At 33.6% G+C, this 21,328-nt stretch overlaps 1 protein-coding gene across 1 annotated transcript in view; it reads left to right on the top strand.

Annotated features, from left to right (window-relative positions):
* The window catches only part of LOC140451836 (uncharacterized), a 30,387-nt gene extending 9,359 nt beyond the window's left edge, over positions 1-21,028 (top strand). Inside the window, exon 4 of the mRNA XM_072545734.1 lies at positions 20,055-21,028. Within this exon, the coding sequence (XP_072401835.1) occupies positions 20,055-20,802 (748 nt within the window). The 3' untranslated portion in view covers positions 20,803-21,028. The remainder of the gene's footprint in view (positions 1-20,054) is intronic.
* The last annotated feature ends 300 nt before the right edge of the window (positions 21,029-21,328 follow it).

Below are 21,328 nucleotides of genomic sequence, written 5' to 3'. Positions count from 1 at the left end.
TCTAGCATAACAATACACATAAAACTAAGGCTGGTAAGGGCACTCATTTTTCCCATAGCCACATATGCATCCGAAACGTGGACCTTAAAGAAAGCGAATAAAAATAAACTAGACGCTTTTGAAATGTGGGTATACCGCCGCATGTTAAGAATATCTTGGATTGATCATCGCACTAACGTGTCGATATTAGAACAACTTAAAGTAAAGATTTATTGCTTAAAAAAATACAACAGAGATATTTGCAGTATTTTGAAAACATTCATAGAAGAACAGGTACGATGGAAAAACTGATAGTCGAGGGTAGAGTTAAAGGAAAGAGACCTAGGGGAAGATCTTCAAGCCGTTGGGTAGATCAAACAAAAATATTGATTAACCAAGGGTTACATGAAGCCGAATAACTGGCCCAGGACAGGGAAGGATGGAGGGAAATCGTGAAAAAACTGTAAAGGCCTGATGGTGTCACCACATCCCAAAAGAGATTAGGACTGAGAAGGAGGAGATATACATTTCTTTTTTTTTTCTCGTAACACTCCAACCTGGAATTGGTCTTGGCTGAGTGTACAACTTGGTTCCATCTCACACGGTCGTCCATGATAGTTAGGTTGGTGGTTAGCCCCATTATTCTTAAATCTGTGTATGTTATATCTCCACCGTATTCCTGACAAAAAAATCTCAACTATTTTACCATTCGCAAAAACAAAAAGCAGACAGCAGCAATGTCATTACTGGATTAAGGCTGTGGGACAGTAGTAAAAAAAATCTTGTGAGCTTAATTCTAGGAAGGAAGGCAACGGGAAACCACCTCATAAATAGTCCTTAGTTCATTCATCATGAATAATGTTAATCAATTTAGAGAAGATACTGATCATGGACTTCGGATACCAAGATCCGGCAGGGGAGGAAGAACACGAAAATGTAAGGCTTCCCAGGTCGTCAACCCACGAAATCCTTACCAATATTTAAACACTAATAGAGAAAAAGTGTGCACGTGGAACGTTAAAAAAATCTGTAATTGGAATGTATGTTTGAAGGGGGAAAGATACACAACACCATTCAAAAAATGAAAAGACTAAATATCGACATAATGGGAATCAGCGACAGTGCTGTGTGGATGAGCATATAGTATATTATGCGGAAAACGATAAACCACATCACTGGAATGGCGTAGCAGTGATTCTGAGCAAAAAATTCGCTGGGGCTGTGATCAGCATGCTAATTCTCTCTGATAGAGTCTTTCTGATAAAGCTGCAAAGCAGAACCGTTAATACGAACATCATTCAAATTTACACTCCAACATCAGAAAAGCCAAAAGAGGATATCGAGGAGTTCTAGGCTCTTGTACAAAAAGCACTAAAATATACCAAAAAAAACGAGCTTACCATCATCATGGGTGATTCCAATGACAAAGTTGGCAAAAGCAGAATAGAAGACATCGTCGGACAATACGGCTTAGGCGAGAAAAACGAAAGAGGAGACCGACTTATTCAATTTTGTCGGGAAGAAGATTTTACCATTGCTAACACCTGGTTTAGACTTCCTGTAAGACGACTTTATACGTGGAAGTCACCTGCAGATACAGCCAACAATATCATCAGAAACCAGATAGACTTTATTCTCATTAAGAAAAGATTCAAGAACAGCTTGACTTAGGCGAAGACCTTCCCAGGAGCAGACGTCTCATCAGACCATAACCCATTAGTGGGCCAGATAGAACTCAAACTAAAGAAACTCATTAAAAGTAAACCTAAACAGAACCTGGATTATGACACTCTAAAAGACCCCGTAGTTCGTCAGAACGTAAGAGATGTAATGAGAGAAAAACTCGAAACAACAAGAACAGAGTGTAGAGCAAAAATGGATCATATCAACGACGTCATGCTAAATGCGGGAAAAGAACATCTGGGAAAGAAAACAAGAGTAAAAAATAAAAAAGGGATGACTGATGACATTCTGCAGATGATGAACTAAAAATGATTAGTGAAAAACAGGGACGCGAAGAAATACCAAGAAATCAACTAAACAATTAAAAAAGAAATACGAGGAGCCAAGGAGACATGGATGCAAGAAAAATGTAAACTAATCGAAGTCCAAGTGAAACACGATCATATAAATATCCACCGAAAGATTTGAGAAGCCACTGGTCAATACAAGAAGAGAAACACACACCTCCTCATAAACAAAGACGGGAATCTGGCGACGACAATTAAGGAGAAGTTGGTGACCTGGAAAATGTACATTGAAGAACTTTTCTGGGGCTACCGAGGTAACCTTCCAGAAATAAATTGCATGACAGGGCCGTCAATACTAGAAAGCGAGGTGAAAGCAGCTTTAAAACAGTCTAAAAATGGCAAGGCCACAGGTCCGGACGAAATACCCGTTGAACTTATTAAGGTGATGAGTGAAGTGAGCACAAACTGAATTGTTTAACGCCATATACGATTCAGGTGATATCCCAGAGGAATCGCTATTGTCAAAATTTGTAACACTACCAAAAAAACGATCTGTGAAAACTTGCGAAGATTTCCAAACTATCGACGTTATCAGTCATGCACTTAAGATTTTTCTTAAAATCATACATGCCAGAATTTACAAGCAATGCGAAGAACATGTCGGTGAAATGCAATTTGGATTCCGCAATTCCGTGGGTACAAGTGAAGCACTTTTCACCTTACTGAAGTCCTACTTCAGAGATGCCGCGATGTCAGTTGTGATGTCTATATTTGTTTTATTTACTACGCTAAGGCATTTGACCGTTGGCCCTACAAACAGTAGGATTGGATAAGAAGGACATCCGGCTCATAATGAATTTATACTGGAACCAGCGTGCTTCAAGTCAAGGTCAAAGACAAGGTTGTGTACTATCGCCGACTATTTTCAATATATACTCTAAGAAAATTTTTACTGAAGCCCTCACAAACCTAGAGATGGGAATCCGAGTGAACGGTGAATACATCAATAATATCCGCTACGCCGAGGACACTGTGTTACTAGCAACCAGCCTAAATGATCTACAAGCTTTACTAGCTTGTAGCTCTCATGCTACTAGCATAAGAAAGGAAAAAGAAGTGCTTAATTTAGAGAAACAACGTAATCTTGAGTACTTAGGACACGTAATGCGAAACCAAGAAAAATATCGAATTCTTCAACTCGTTATGCAGGGTAAAGTATTTGGCAGGAGAAGACCGGGACGCCGTCGTATCTCGTGGTTAAAAAAGCTCCGACAATGGTTTGGGATGACCTCCGTAGAGCTGTTTCGCAGAGCAGTCAACAAAACCATGATAGTCTTGATGATCGCCAACATCCGGACCGGACAAGGCACTGAAGAAGAAGAAAAACAAAAATATTGTTAGAAAATCAAGGAATAAGCAAGATTCCATCGGAAGACTGTGAAACATGGACGAAAACATGGAATGGCTTTGAAAGTAGATACAAACGTCGTTCCTTGTACAACATGTCTCAAATAAATTACATACAATAAACCTAAAGCAAACGACGATGCCAGCTAACATTAAAATTAAAAGAAAACGCGAAATCAGAGAAGCAATAGAAATTGAAAAAAATCCCAACAATCTAAGCCAAAGAAATGATGTCTACGGTAACATGGAAAATGGCATTGAAGAAAAATACAGAAATAAATCAGGCAATGAGGTTGAGAAGTAAAGTTACCTATCTTTTCATATCCTTTTCTACTACTAATACTAAGAGAAAAGTAAATTTTTTTAAAATAAATATTTATTTAAAATTGTTTAAACAAATTACTTGGTTAAATAAACAATTCACAAACTAATTAAAAGGATTTTTATTATTTATGCTACGAGGTATTCAAATTAAAAAAAAAAAAACATTATTGTTCGTTGATTAAGGACCGGTCAAGAGAACCGCGCCATGGTCCACCACATAAGAAAATTTTAAAAGAAATACAAACAAAAACAACATTGTAATTTTTGGATTAACTCAAAAAACAGCAGATATTACCGCCAAATCGTTTTGTACAATGTGTTTTTGCATTGTTAGACATTAGAACTAAAGAAGAGAAAATTAAGAATATTTATTCATAGGGACAAATAAAAATGCTCCAGTGAGTACGCAATGACTGCAAAAGATACATTTAAGGAGAAAAATTACCCGTAGATGACTCTGTCTACATGCCCATTAAAACACTTGAAATACAACAAACAAACGAATCGATTCAACAAAGCAGTAGTAGTCCAGCAACCCCCTGTTCAAATCAAATAGACGGAAAACCCAAAAAAATAATTTAGTTTGTACTAGAAAATTTAATAAAATCGAACCACATAACCAACACTCTTATCAAAACAGGGGAGCCACAAGGAATTCAAGCACCCATACAAATTACAAAGTAGAAACACAAGATCCCGCGCTGGTTTAAGTAATACAATGGTAATACTGATAAATAAATTAATCTAACTATTTGATGAATCCTTGTATATGGGATATAGAATACATCCCTGTAATTACTTATAGACCATTAAAATTACACGCCTTTAATTAACTGATTGAGGATTATTATAAACGTACAGATAGTGAACAAATTTCAATTTTGCATGAACATATCAGATTAGAACAGATAACACTGAATTTTGATTGTATATGTCTAACTGAAACCTGAATGATTCCTGAAATATCATTATTTAAACTAGACATAAATCAACATGACGGTGTCATCGTATCCTTGAGGAATGATTTAAAATATACCTGTAGAATTGTAAGTATTTCTTTATGTAAGGCATTATAGATAATTGTAATTGATCAAAATAATAAAAACACACTATTAATTATAATTTTCACACCACCATCAACTGACGAAAATGACTTTTGTATTGAGTTGGATAATTATTTGAATAACACCAAAAGTTTTGGCTGTAAATACCATGGACTTTTGGGAGATATTAATATTAAAAACATATCCCCTGACTGTATTGAATATTTAAATATGTCAAGTGAATATAATTTTGTATCTATAATAATTAAAAATACTAGAGTTCAAGGAGATTTTTGTCGCTGTGTCAATCTAATTTTTGTAAAAAGTAATTCTTAAATGGTAAATAATACTTTATCAGCTATTTGGGATCATCTAGTAACTAGTTAAAAGACTACATTTGTTAGTATTGCTTTTGAAAAGAACACAATTGAATAAAAAAAATTCATCAAAATAATAAATTATAATAATTTAAAAAGAGATCTCAATTTACAGAATTGGGAGCAAGTTCTAGATACGAATAATGTTGATGATATAATAAATAATTTTACCTAATACTAATAGATACTCTACCTAATAAATACTCTCATTTTAATGATTAATAAAAATATAAAAAAGTAAAGAAAAACAAGATATGAACTTAAAAGAAATAGTTCGGTGACGAACAATATTTAAAAAGGAATATACAGTATACAAAAATGAGTTAAATAAATTAATTATTGAAAAAAAAAAGAAGTATTTTCACTCTGAAATAAAAAAATATGAAAATAGTTCCAAAGGTCTGTGGAATACTATCAAAAAATTAGAAAGTAATACCAAAAGAAATGAAATAAAAGGTATCTTAAATAGAAACGAAATGAATTAATTACTGATAGCTGGATCATTAGCAATATTTTTAATGAATATTTTTCCAATGTAGGAGCTGAGCTCATTGAAAAGATAAACCTACAGCAATCTCCCAATTCTCCAAAACATTCATGCCGTCGTACATTCCTTTTAGAACCTGTAACGTATTAAGAAATCAATAATATTATTCATTCCTTAAAACCTAACACGTCTGCTGGCATTGACAACATTTCTGCAGATATACTGAATATCGTTGTAGGTCCCATAACTATTTTAATAAATAAAATATTTGAACAAGCTATATATCCTAAGTTTTTTAAAAAATCGTTACTTCTTACCAGCCTTGCAAAGATATTTGGAAAAGCCTTGTCAGAACGATTTAATAAATACCTTATAAAATATAATCTACTATCAGTAAACCAATACGGTTTTACAAAGGCATATTCTACTACCGATGCTATAACATCTGTTACTGATCATTTATACAAAATGCTGGATAACAATTCTGGCAAAAAAGTTGTAGTTGGCAGTAAAAATACATTGGCTGTTTTTCTGGATGTAGTCAAGGCATTTTATACTGTCAGTCATCAGCGTGTGTAAAAAGGTAAGAGAAATAATTACAGGCAAATGTAAAAACAGAAGAGTAAGTAAACTTCTTAATGACAACGGAGAGGTAATCGTGGACAAAGAGAGTATCGATAATAGCTGGAAAAATTATATACGAAATTTATTTTCTAATGAGAGGGAGAAAAAGTCCCCAATACCTACGGAAACAGGACCACCTATACTAGTGGCAAAAAGAAGAGCAGCCATAATATCACTAAAAGAAGGAAGAGCTCCAGGACCAGACGGAGTACAGTCTGAATTTCTTAAACTTCTTGATGATGAATCTTTAAGAATACTATGTAAAATCTTCAATAATATCTATGACACAGGCAATATTCCAAAAAATTAGATAGTTTCAGAATTTATTACGTTACCAAAGAAACATGGAGCGAAAAAATGCGGAGAATATAGACTAATAAGTCTAATGAGCCATACACTAAAACTTTTTTTTTAAATTATACATCGCAGAATATACAGGCTATGCAAAGAGAGAACACAAGACACAGAGTTTGGATTCATTAAAGGCGTAGGTACGAGAGATGCACTGTTTACTCTACAGGTAGTATTCCACAGATGCAGAGATATGACTTGTGATATCTACATCTGCTTTGTGGACTACTAAAAAGCATTTGACACAGTTCAACATCGAAAAATGATGGTTGTTCTAACAAAAGCCCAAATAGATGATAAAGACCGGCGTATAATACAAAATTTATACTGGAACCAATCAGCCACAATAAGAACAAATCTTGGAGATAAACCGACGGAAGCGATCCAGATTCTGCGAGGCGTTAGACAAGGATGTATACTTTCACCTATATTATTCAACCTATATTCAGAGGAAATATTTAGTGAAGCCTTGGAAAATTGCGATCATGGAATCCTTTTAAATGGAGAACGCCTCAACAAAATCCGCTAATCAGAGGACACCGTTATTTTTGCAGACAGTTTAAACAGTTTACAGTAACTAATAAACAAAGTTAATGAAGTAAGTAAAAGATTTGGATTACAAGCAAACATATCAAAAACTAAATTTATGATCATCGGCAAAAATAAAATTAGAGACGTCCAACTATCAAGAATACATCAGTGGACCGAGTAAAACAGATAACCTATCTTGGAACAATAGTAAACGAACAATGGGATCACTCACAAGAAGTAAAATGTAGAATAGAGAAGTCTAGGAGTGCATTCAACAACATGACCAAACTATTTATAAACCACAACCTTAATCTGGAGATAAAAGTAAGGCCCCTACGATGTTATATCTTCTCAATATTATACTACGGAGTTGAATCCTGGATACTCACTGAAGCGATGGAGAAAAAACTTGAGGCCTTCGAGATGTGGCTATACAGAAGAATCCTAAGGATATCATGGACAAACAAGATAACCAACGAGACTGTACTACAAAGAAAGGGGAAAGAAAGAGAGGTGAGAGGAAAGATTTACAAGTTCTTATAGAAATTATGAATAAAACCAAAAGATGGGACTAACAATAAATGTAGGTGATAACCTATAACCAAAAAAAAGTGATAACCAAATACATGGTGATTTCGAAAACTTCTGTTAACAACGTACATCTGATATTCGAGGGAAACCGTTAGAGATAGTCGACAAGTATACAAACCTCGGAATAAATATTTATGAAATAGAAGTCAATGTTTACAGATAAGAAATTGAGTATGGTTATCAGATTGAGGTTCAATGAATGTTATGTATGGTCGAAACTGCTAAATGGGGTAGAAGCTTGGTCTCTGAAAGCCCAATTCGTAAAAAATTGGAAGCATTCGCAATGTGGCTATATAGGCGTATTCTTAAAATTCCTTGAACTGCAAAAGTCTCAAACGAAGAAGTGTTAAAACCAATTGGACATAGCAGAAAGCTTATTAAAATTAAATCTGGAAATTACAATTAAAATCTGAAAAAACATCGTATCTGGACTACATACTTCGAAACGATAGATACTCTCTTCTACACGTGATCCTGCAAGGAAGAGTCGAGGGAAGAAAATGCTTGAGAAGAAAGAAGAAATCTTGACCGAAGAATATAAGAGAATGGACTAACCCTAGTGTTAAATAGATATTTCACGTTGCAAAATATAGGGAAGCGTTGATCCCCAACCTTCGTTAGCGCATAAGACGGTACAATAAGAAGAAAAAGACTATTCATTAATAGAATCTTGTCTTAAATAGACATTGTAGCATGTGGTGGAAACACATGCTTCGCATTTAACTAGTAACTAGTCTTGAAATATTTCAATGGAGATTTATGAAAATTTTGCTAAATAAGTCAAACCTATACTCGTCTAAACTGCTTTACCAAGAAGCAGGTCTATTAATAGTAGAAAGTTGTATTTATAAAATATGGAGTTCCATGATAAACTATCAAAAAGTGCAGATATAAACTATAGTTTTGTAGTATATAATCTTTAAATAATTAAAATACTTATTGAAAATGTAGAACAGAAAAAAAATGCTTACAAAAAATATAATATGTACATATCTACATTTACTCACCTGTAAATAAAGTAATGAGATGAAATTATTTCTTCTTTGTGCTGTTTACCTTAGCAAAAGTCACGTGTTTAACAATTTTTGCTTGCTTTTCAAGACCTTTACTTCTGTATTTATTGTTGGAAGATCCTGATTCTTCTTGTCCTTCTTCTGCTTCTACAATAAAGTCTCCATCTTTAACATATCTGTACTCAAGAAGCCTGAGCTGATCTTCCTCTTTTTTGCGATTAAAAATACTGTTAATAGTATTCAACAAAAAGCCACTAAAACCCATCTTTATACACTCGTGATGCTACAATTCACAATGAAGAAGCAACACTCGACTAAAATCTAATGCACAATATTGTTTGTTTTCATTCCAGTCGATATAGGTGAATGGTTTATATTTCCAGAAGTCGTTAGACTGATAAAATTCAGAACAATTTAAATAGATGATAAATAATTGTACGTATCAATTATTAAAGTAATAATAATAAAATTAAATTGGTAGCTACTAAGAAATGTTGATTAGAAAATATATTAGCCATGATTTTATCACACAAAATATTTCACAAGTATTTTAAATATCGATCTAATATGTGTCAAAATATATAGCAATGAATAAATACTTTCTTTATTTGTCCCTACAATTACATCGAAGGATATATATATATATATATATATATATATATATATATATACATTATATATATACATTATATATACATTATATATATATATATATATATATATATATATATATATATATATATATATATATATATATATATATATAGTGTTGGAAAATTCTCGAGAATGAAAAATCGGAGAATATTTCCACGAATAATAGATGTGGTGGTCTAATCTGAAAAAGATGAGGCCATAAACGTGTGTGTGTGATGCACTCTGTATTAGTGAAACAAAACTAAAGTCGGTATTGCAAAAAGCAAAAAAGTGGACAAAGTGAACAAAATGGCACAATATAAATCTCGCCGACAACCAAAGACTATAGATCTTCCCGAAGGTTGCAAATTTGAAATCCGTGAGACAATATATAAAATGCGCGAAAAGAAAGAACTTGTTTCTTTAGAGTCAGTGCTACAAAAATTAAAGGACAGAAATATATTTGAAATTTTTAGAACAAGTCTCTGAAGAGTTTTAAGACAGATTGGCTTTAAGTTCAATAAGGAAGACAAAAGAAAGGCTTTGTGTGAAAGAGCTAGTCTCGTTCACAAAACAATAGAATTTTTAAGAAATTATAACAAATTTAAAAAATAATGTTCTTCCTTCGTTACTTTAGACGAAACATAGATTTTTGCTAACGGCGGTATCAAACGAATTTGGCAGGACGAGAGTATAAAATCCATAAAACACATCGATAACGAGGAAAAGAGATATAATATTATAGTGCATGTATGTGGAAAACATGGCTTTATTGAGGGAGCAGATCTTTTGTTTTCATCAAAATCAAAATCAGCCAATTATCATGACAATATGAATACGGATATGTTTGTGAAATAGTTGAAAGAAAAACTGTTGCCAAGTTTACATGAACCATCCGTTATAGTACTGGATAATACTGCGTACCATTCGGAAATTTTAAATAAGCAACCAACAAACACCTGGACCGTAGATAAAATAAAAGAATGGTTAACGAATAAAAATATTACATTTTCTCAATACTGTTTAAGCCTCAATTACTAACGTTAGTTAAAAGTCATGCACAAGCAAACATATATATATATATGTATATATATATAGTAGACGAAATTATACATAGCTTTGGACATCGTGTGTTAAGACTACCGCCCTATCATTGCCAATTCAATCCAATTGAATATATTTGGGGGATATGGAAAACATATTATGATAATTATATTGAATACAAGGGTTTTACAGTGACGAGGCAGTATTGGAAACATGGTAACAAGCATTGGATATTGCCACTCCTGAAATTTGGGAAAAAAGTGTAAAGAAATGTAAAGACATTAAAGAATGGTAGATCCGTGAAGGTCGCATCGAAGCAGTTAATCCTGTTATAATTTACCATCCGAATGAGGATAGCGACGACAGTGATTATGGCTGTGAATCTGATGGTTGATGATAGTTCTAGGAGATTAGGAGATTAGGAGATTTAGATTTAGGGGATAAGAGAATAAGTAAGTTTTTTTGTTTTTTGAATACTAATTGAATATTCGACTAGATAAATTACACTATTTAAAAACTTAAGTATTGTTACACTTCGATTAAATCACTTAATTCAAGAACCAACTTGTTTACAATACTAAACTCAATGATAGTAATTACATACTTCAAAATCTGAATTACAACTTTTCTATAAACCATCAACTCTATATTTACATCATGACTTCATATTTAAATCTAAGATCTGTCATAACAGTATTTTAAAAATGGGGAGAATTTACTATTGTACAATTCAGCACATTCGACCATTTAAATCGATACCTTAAACCGAATTTAAAACAGTCGTATATTCGTGGAATGAAGTTTAATAAAAGTTACCTTACCAGCCCGTTCAGCAATAAGCCGGTTTCTTTTAAAGGAGTGGATAAAACCATAAGTACTGAAATCTCTTTCAATCGCTGCACTGGATGAAAGCATGCTTAATATATCCACTGCTATTTTAGTTAATTTTGTTCCGAAACTTGTACCTTTCCACGTTATGATTGGGTCTAGTTTTTCAATTGATTTTACAATATATGGTTTTCCAAAAAATCCCTCCTTAGACCGATAAAGTGCCAAATCTGACATTATTTCAGACAACTCATCACCATATTTTAAAGTGGCTATATTATCTATAAACTCAGTTCCCCCAACTTGTTCTTCTCTACTTAAATGAACACCAATGAACTTAGGATCCAATATATTCGCTGCCAAATGAATTGAATGTATTGCTTTTTCTTCTTTTTTCCATAATGGACTTAAAATTAGTTCTTTGCCCTAAGTTAAAAAAAACACTCAGTTACCTGACTTAGTCGAGGCTTATCTGACTCTAATTTAGAAATATAGTCAACAATAGGATTTATAAGATGATATAATTTTGATACCCTTATTCAAAATACGTCCTCATCCAAAATCAACTTTACAACTCGTTAACTGAGAACATCCTCAACACTCTCACTCACTCACACATGCCCAAAACTTTTAAAGCATACTTTGTATGAAGGAGACTATTTATACTATAAATAATTGATGCCAACGACATTTTAGTGGCAGTTTTAAAATAAGTGCTAACTTTGTTTCACTTTTTTTCAGCTGAATTATTTTAAAAGTGGTTGACAAAATGTTAAAATTGTTGATTTCTTTAATGATGGCTTTAATTTCTTCTCCTAAAGACGCCATTGGTTTTGTTTTGGAAATTTCACCAATCAACAAATTTAAGATGTGAGCAATACACCCATAAACAGATATATGTTTGTACTGCTCATAAATTAGGTTCCTGGCCTTAACCATGGCACTAGCATTATCAGTCACTACAGCTTGAAATTTCTGCTCAAACTTCACATTTTTTTTCAGACCTGTATTCTGCTGTATGTCGATTAGTTTCTGTAGTCAAAGTTTTATAAAAAACAGGAGATGGAGTGCTAATAATACAGTTTAATATTGGCTCATGCCTTCGGTTACTCCAACCATCTAGCTGCAATTCAAGAACAGTAGATTCAGCAATCTTCACTTTAATATTTGTATCGACACTTTCGTGCTTTGCATTTAGCAACTTGTTTAAAAGTAAATACCGTGTTGGCATTTTAAAAAAGGTCTTAAATGTTTGAAAAAATTGCCAATCTTTATTTTCGACAATTGCAAATGGCGTCCCTGTGGCATAAATAGCTCTACTGTGGCTCTCTCTAACTGTTGGACTGTGTGGATATGGAGCTGGAGCTGAAGGCACTAAGAGTACTCCTAGTGTCTATGCCATCACATTGCTTATCTGTAAACAAAAAATACATGTTTTAATCAACAGTTAAAAAAAATACATTTTTGCTTATACAACAGCCTATAAAATATACGCTTCAGTCTAGAATATTGTACGTTTTATAGGGTTATTTGTTATATTTGCCCACTTTTGGAACACCCTATAGATCAACAAGTCGTTCAAGGTCTAGTTAATTACAAAATAATCGTACCTCAATATTTGAATTTTATGTAAAATATAAAAATTAAATAATATAATCAGTGGCGGACTAAGGCTAAATCGGGTCCTAGGCAACATTGTAATTCCGGGACTATTTTTCAGTCATGCCACATATTTTGTGTTTGGTTTCAAAGCATATGGTATATAATTCTATTTAATTATCAGATTCCAAGAAAAAAAGTTGAAATGGTTAAAGAAATTCTCAGAATTTTGTTTAAAGTTGAATGTGGCAATAATATTATTGTAATAAATGACAACATGGATACAGGCGAAATAATTATTTTCTTTACTTATAAAAGTCTTCAATTGTAATGCTTCATTTTTCGGTTCTGCTAGGTTTAAATTTTGTTCATAACATTTTTATTCCTCTATTGAAGGGTCACTTAGGTATATCACCATCATAAATATTGTTTAAAATTTAACGTTAATCACCGCAGATAATGTGGTCAGAAAAGTTTCTATGTTCTGACATTTTTTATATACATTTTTCCAATCATTCGTCCGTTTTGTCAATACCGTTATTTGCTTGGAAAATAATATACAGACTTAATAGTACAGTAAGTTGTTGATTTTAGTATAATCCAACCAATCTCAGTTAACTTTTTCTTGTGATTCATTTTGACCCTTCATTACATCGAATAGAAGATTATTCCAAAGATTCATTTATTGAGTTTAGTGAATTTTTTATATAATACTCTCGAATGACGTCTGTTAAATATCTGGCCATAATGCAATGTCGTTTACAAAACTCTTAGTTTCATTATTTTTTTGAGAGGATTTTAAATTTATATTTTTTTCTTTTATTTCATCTTCACAATCGGAATTGCTTGGTTTGTCCTGCTGGTTTTTTTGCATAATAGTTTCGAACACAAGTCCGAAAGGCCCTTAGGGTGCCTTTGGTTTTTTTGTAGGACTGCCTTTATTTGATTTCTTCGCTTTGGTTGGTGTTTTTACTCTGGCCTTTGCCGAAGTCGGAACTGGGGATAAAGGTGACGCAGTTTTAGGAGATGAGTTCTCTTCAACTTTCTTCGCCTTTGTCGATTTTTTTGCTGTCTTTAATGCTGCTTCTTTATATTTAGTCATTTTCTTTACATATTTTACCTTTCCGCTGGTAGCAAAACGTTTGGCGGCGGTGGCAGTTTTTTTCGGTTTAGTTGTTCCTCCAGCTTTCATTTTTCTCCCGAACTAGACTTTTCAGATCCAGAATACGATGAGATAGACGATTCGTGTTAAGTTCTGAACATGAGTTTTCTCAAATTATTCCGACTGTGTTCTTAGTTTGTTCTACATTTTTTTCATTTGCCTCCAGTTTAGGCAACCAGTATTACTCACGCTGGAAGAAATTTTATGTCATTTTTTTCCAAAATTTTCGGCTTGCTCAAAATACCTACAAAAAACATTCAAATTTATGGACAAGGAACGTATTAAATAAAAATATAACATGTAATAACATGTATTAACTTTTAAAACAGTGCATATAAATAAAAACAATAAAAAAATTAACTTAACCTACTAAATTTAAGAATATCTAAAAAGTAGATGATTTTGTACACTATCTATTTATAATAACCTTTCTATGATATATTTTCTTGCAGTACGATTATAAACTATCCGAAATAATTTACTAAATTTGTGAGTCCGTGGGAAATTGAGGATAGAATACCAGATTCTTCTGCTTGAGGTTGAAACGCTGGCCTATCTAATGGAGGGGATGGTTGATAATGGCCTTCATTTTTTTTAAAAATAATCAAAGTATATTGGTTAAAGCAATTGGTGATAAAATAATGGTGTTGAAGTGCAATAATAACTTTGGAATTTACATACAGTGTTATTTTGTCTACAAAGAAATTTTTTAGAAAACTATCAATGAAAACAACGTATAAAAATGGTAGTCTAAGTTTTATGATTTAGGAAATGAGGTTTCGCATGCTTTACCTTTACATTAAACTAAGAGAAAATCTGCCATAACATACATTTTGGGAGAATCACCCAAAAATTAATCAATAAATTTGTTGCTTTCACGATATTTGTTAAAGTCGTCAACAGATCTTGCATAACTTTAGCGAAAAATGTCTAATTCCTTAATTTCCTTAATTAAAAATAAAATTGTTCCAAAATAACTAATTATACCAGTGCGATTCGTCCAAATTGATAACACCCAAAACTTGCTATTAGTCAAATAAATTTCGGACAGGTTTTTCACTGGCACTTATCAGTAAAACTAGTTTTAAGTTCTTACATTTTTATTGGTGAATCAATAATTTTGGGTACGACTATTTCTTACTAGTCACACCACTAACAAATAGCTGTTGAATGTATTGTTTTTTGCAGGTGTGTGAGTAAAGCCGAAATTTATTTGATAAACTAGTACACCAATAAAAAACGAACATGCTTTCCAGAGGTGTAACTTATTTATACTTAAAATGATGGACAATGGTCAAAAACAATTTTGCTACTTAAATCTTACTTAAAAGTTATACCTTTCATTTTTTTTTGTGAGTAACAGACAAAATACATTACGTACGTAAAAATACATGTATGTATGTTTAACCTGATCTTGGATGAAGTAATAAAAAATAAGAACGAAAAAAAATCGGTTGCCTGTAAAGTCGGTTTTACGGGCGAAGATTTTACGTGACAACGTCTTTTTCTCGGTAGAATATTTATTGATATGAATATTATTAAATTGCACAATAGGAACAAGGAATTGAATGAAAATAAGAATTGCACAAATTTTAACTATAGAAATATATTTTGTTTACTAAAACATTGTACATGTAAACTTAAACTTAACTAATTTCTAGTAGAAATAATAGGAGAAATATGAAATGAAAGGAAGTGTTTCTGCTGTAATGTGTCTTGAACGCCAAGAACGCTCGAGAAAGACAGAGACACAAGCACGGAAGCACGCACCGATTCAACGCGCCTAATTCTCTAGTGCTGCGCGCGCAGCGGACCGATCATGTTTGAGTGGGAGAGAGACGCAAGGCATTCGCCGGTCCGGCGGGCCTCTCTCTCGTTCGGTGACTCACTGGAACAGACGTGAGCGGGCGTTACACTTTTTCATGAATGACTCCGAGCCACAACCTAATTTAAGACGTTGTCACGTCAAAAGGATACCAAATGGCAGAAAAATAACTTAAAATAATCCCCTCTTAAAATAATCCTATCTTAACCCATTGCCAGCTTCAATTGGGTCATTTAGTTCTTCTACTTTTACTCTTATTGTGTTGTTCTGGTATACAGTGTGTCCTTAAAGTATGGAATAAATTCGATATTTACTAAATGAAAAGTATTTTTAAAAAAATCTAAAACACGTCGATTTTTAAATTTAATGTTCAATAGTTTACAATAAAATTTCATTATACAAGGTGATACACGTTACAGTGATGACGTTTATTTTAGTTTATTTTAGGACATTTTTAGATCGATAAAAATGAGCTGATTCCAAAAAAGTATAATACTGGTGGTCTAACGGATATAACTTGAAAGACATGCGCTAAGAAAATTAATTTTTATTGATTTATAATATTAATAAATTATAAATAAATTATAATAAATAACTTGAAAGTAACCCAGTAATTAATACATTACTTAATCTTCGACTTAATGTTCGACTGAATTGTAGCCTTTGTTGTATTTGACAGTAACCCAAACGTTGTACAAATTGTTGTAGACCCTTGTTTATGCTTTCTTGAGAAATATTGTTTATTTCTTTACGAATTCTTGTTTTTAAGTCTCCAATATTTGCAGGTTTCGTTTTATAAAAAACATTCTTTAAATGACCCCACATAAAATAATCCAAAGGATTGAGGTCTGGCGACCTCGCTGGCCATTCAATATGTCCACGTCTTCCAATCCACCTATTTGGAAAACTTTCGTTTAGGTACCTTCGAACATCTTCAGCATAATGCGGAGGCGCACCATCCTGTTGAAACCATAAACTTTTATCAAAACCTCCAAAATAAATTGTACTGGGGAATAAATTACCTAAAGTAGGTACGAGATCCCCACTTAAAAACTGAAGGTATGCTGGCCCGTTTAAATTACCTTCGAAATAGTAGGGTCCAATGATTTTATTTCTTACAATGCCAGTCCATACGTTTACCTTTTGCGGGTATTGTGTATGATGTTCCCCCGCATCCAGTTGGAGTTTTCTTTTTCCCAGTATCTACAATTCTGACGGTTGACCTCGCCATTTAATTTGAATGTAGCCTCATCGGAAAAAATAATATTTTGAACCAAGAGAGGATTTCGGTGGCTGTTATCCATCATTATTTCGCAAAATTGTATTCTTTTATCTCGATCATACTCGTTTAATTCCTCTACGACTGTGCATTTTACTTACTTACTTTTACCTACTTTGTGTACCGTTGTTTTGGAAACATCGAGATCACTACTAAACTTACGAACAGAAGTGTGCGCATCTTCTTCAAAAGCAAGTAGAACATCTAATGTTGTAACATAATTTACAGAGGGACGACCTGATTTGCGAGCATTTTCAACCGTACCAGTTTCTCGAAATTTCTTTTCAATCTTACCTAATATTGACTGCGTGATGGGTATTTCTGGATATTTATCATTAAATAAATTACACACTTCCATCTGAGTTCGCGATTTGTCTCCATACCCAATCATCATGAGTATTTCAATTCTTTGCTTTACACTCAAATTCATTTCTACTTAAAATTAATTCTAAGCAATAATAACATTCACGAATTAATACATTTATTGTATTACTTAATTGTTATTGAACGTTACTAAAAATAATTACAGTTTACCAAAAACTAGAAGTAGGCTACTTTTTTGCAATTGATAATAAATAATTTATTTTCTAAGCGCATATCTTTCATATTCATTAGACCCGAGTATTATACTTTTTTAAAATCAGCTCATTTTTATCGATCCAAAAATGTTCTAAAATACAGGGTGTTACATTTAAAAAAGAGCTGATGACGTCATCACTGTAATATTTATCACCTTGTATAATGAAATTTTATTGTAAAATGTAGAACATTAAATTTAAAAATCGACATGTTTTAGATTTTTTTAAAAAGGCTTTTCATACACACACACATGAGTTCATCCCAACCCCTAGGAACATGAGTGTGCCACTGCTAGTCAGTGGGACCCCCATGTCCAAAGATCAGACCGGTCACGTCGTTCCAAAAGAGCTAGTCGTTTTGGCTCGGTACCTATTTGACCCCCAGGTTTTTCCTCCACGCCTCCTCTACGTCTGACATACGCAGAGGAGGCTATGAACTATTACGTCGGGCGATTTTGGGAAAAGAAAACATCCTCCGTTTTTCTTGACTTGTGGTTAGGCCACCTGACTGTAAGGGTAGCTTAGTGTAGCTTTTCTTCCTATTTACTTTACTGAGTTTAGTTTTTGCATGACTTTGGGCTCTGTGCCCCGGAAAAATGTGTGTCCGATCAGGGGGTCGGCAGCAGGCTGACGGCTCCCTGCTCGGAAGTTGTGTGCCCGATCAAACAGTCGCCAATTTGGCAAAACTAGTTTTGGTCTCCTTGCCGGCTGAGTAATCGATGGGTCTGGCAATCGAGCACGTGTTTGTTACACACGGCCTCGATGCTCGATTGTCGAGCGTTTGGATTATAACTAGAAATATCTCTCTTGCGTCCAACAAGTGAATAACGTCCTTTAATTTGCCCCTGACCAATGGATTCTTACGTCGGTTAACGATGTGCCGGTTAGTTTTATTCTAGTGATTTCTCTTGCACTTGCCTCATTATAAATATTACACCAGGAAACGAAGCAGTTAAAAATCAAAAAATTACTGGGCGCTATTTTTCAACTGATTATGCAGGGAAAGATCCAAGGAAAGAGAAGCATAGGGAGGCGTAGAATGTCATGGCTGCGCAACCTGAGAGAGTGGTACGGATGTACATCAAATGAACTTTTTAGAGCAGCCGTCTCAAAAGTCCGAATAGCTATGATAATTGCCGACCTCCGCCGCGGAGATGGCACTTGAAGAAGAAGATTTTTCAACTGGAATATCTGGGGAAGTCAATAGAAAAATTGTTTTGTAGAATTTTTTTATATTCTCTGTAAAAAACAATATTATTTTAAATAGGATGAATAAATAATATTATTGTTTGCAGTATAATTCATAAGAAAAACTTGAAGATCTGACGCTCTTTTCCTTGTTTACACCAACGATCCAGTAGCAACTGCAGCTTTTAAATATTTTTTGATGAACGGTGCATTTTTTTCTGCATCTTCTTTGTAATTTGCAGCGATATATTTCTTGATAGCTTGAAAATAAGAATCACCTCTTTTTGGATTTTTTGCCCTCTTTTTATTTTTGGATAGTGAAGGTGTTTGTGGCGTTCCAGATTCCGGCGTAGCTGAAGTGGCTGATGACTGGTTTTCGATATTTAGGGAATTTACAAAGTAATAACTTCTCTGACCAAGGAGCGTTTTTATAGCTGGGTCATTTTGTTCCATCCACATTACATGCCCGATCCACCTCAGATGTCCGATCTTAATATGTTTTACGATATCAGGTTCCTGGGATATTCTATAAGTGGATACAAACTCATGATGGTGATAATGAACTCATTAGGTAGTACCACACGCTAAGATACATATAGAGAGATAGGTAGGACCCTTAAGCAAACTTTTCACTTAACAGAGTAAGTAGTATTGCTACCTTAAATGACCGAAAATCATTGATTATCATTAAGCTTCAGCAACTCGGATAGTTTGATTAATGATACTTCTCCATTGGTCGCTGTCATCTGTTACATGTACTGCCTCAGTACACTGCTTGTTGAGAAGCTTTTTCGTAATGTCTGCCCATCGCTATGGAGATCTGCCGTAAAATTTTAGAGTAAACAGTACTAGAAAGACGCTGATTGGGTTTAATATTTCATGTAGAACCGAGATGTTCCGTCCATGGAATTCGAAGCAGTCGTCTCCATGTCCACATTTCAAAACCATCTATGTGTCGTTTATCTGATTCTTTGTCTGTTTATGTCTCGCATGCATAGTTAAATATGAAAAAGACCAGAGATAAAACAAGTCTCTTCTTGTTTGTCATAATAATGTGACGATCACGTCAGACCCCGTTTAGTTCAGTTATTCATGCTCTTGCTAGTTGAGTCCTACAACCATATGGGGCCAAATAAATACACTGAAATGTGTGAAATATGTAAAAATACTTATTTTGTCGATTACTTTCATAATTTTTTAATAATTTTTACTTTCTTTTAGGTTTTTGTCATCAGTGAATGGTTTATCAATATCCCCCTTGGTCTATTTCGGAAGAGCAGCATTATTGGGGTATACATCAAAGGGTAACAAAGGATCTTGCACCACTGCTTATCCAAACTGCCCTTCTGATCCGGATAAGTTGGTTCAGTATCTAAATAATTATAATGGGGGTTTTTTTAGATACTTTAATGGGTTGAATCAACAAAACTACGCTCCGTATCAGTATAATGATGCGTTTTACAATATTAACAAAAATTTTAGACAAAGCTTTTATGGGTCCAAAGGTTCAGCTGAACGAAGAATTCAAAACAAACCTGTTATTTACATTCCGAGTAATTCTATAGAGCAAAATAGTATATTTAAATTTCCAGACGAAGAGTACAACTACAGGAAATCTAAGACTTTGCTGCCAACAAGTGATAACTTTAATAATTTATTCAAACAGCCTGGTAAGCCTTTCATATTTCCTAATTACAAGCAAGAATATATTAAGGAAGATCATAATCCATTGTACAGTCATAATGTAAAGCAGTTTGAAAAACCTGAACCACATCACAAAGCATCCTTACTTATTTTTCCTGATAGAACAGGCACAGGAGAACTCATCGTGGATTCCTCAGAGTTTGAGAAAGATCATATAGCATACGAAGATAATGACATAACAATTAAATACAATAATCAAATTGCCAAAAACCCCAATTATCGGAATATGTATGGTAGATTTACTTTTCCAGATAATTTGGCTTAATTTTTTTGTTTGCGCTTAGTACACTCACAAGTACGAAGAACAGGTATTTCTATAACTTTCCATAAATATCCCTAATTAGTATTACCGTGTATATCCATAATAGTTTTTGTATTTTTATTTCTAAATTTGACCCTCATTAGATCGGGTTTATTAGGTTAGTCTAATCGTCAGCGACGAAAACGCCACTGAACCTCGAAACTATACCTAGAACCTAGAAATTATACGAACAAGCTGAATTTTGCTAAGAATGTCAATATTTTGACCCCAAAAATGATGTCAAAAAGTTTGCCACTCCTAAGCCAGGGATTCCCCTCAAATCTTCATCGTATGAGGAAGGGCGGAAAACCTTGATTTACCAAGAATCTGTTCGCCGCCGCCGTAGAAAAAAACTATTTCAAACAAGATATGTAGGTGAGATAATTTTGTACAAAAATTTCTATCACTTTTGATTTAGAATCAAGCTTTCTCTCAGAAACAACGCTTAAACAGACCGGCGATTTTGAATTGTCATTTGTTATTTTAAGAT

Source organism: Diabrotica undecimpunctata, chromosome 10 (genome assembly GCF_040954645.1).
Source record: "Diabrotica undecimpunctata isolate CICGRU chromosome 10, icDiaUnde3, whole genome shotgun sequence".
Classification (NCBI taxonomy): Eukaryota; Metazoa; Arthropoda; class Insecta; order Coleoptera; family Chrysomelidae; genus Diabrotica; species Diabrotica undecimpunctata.
Note: the sequence above shows the minus strand (reverse complement) of the source record. Positions and strands in the feature narration are given on the sequence as shown.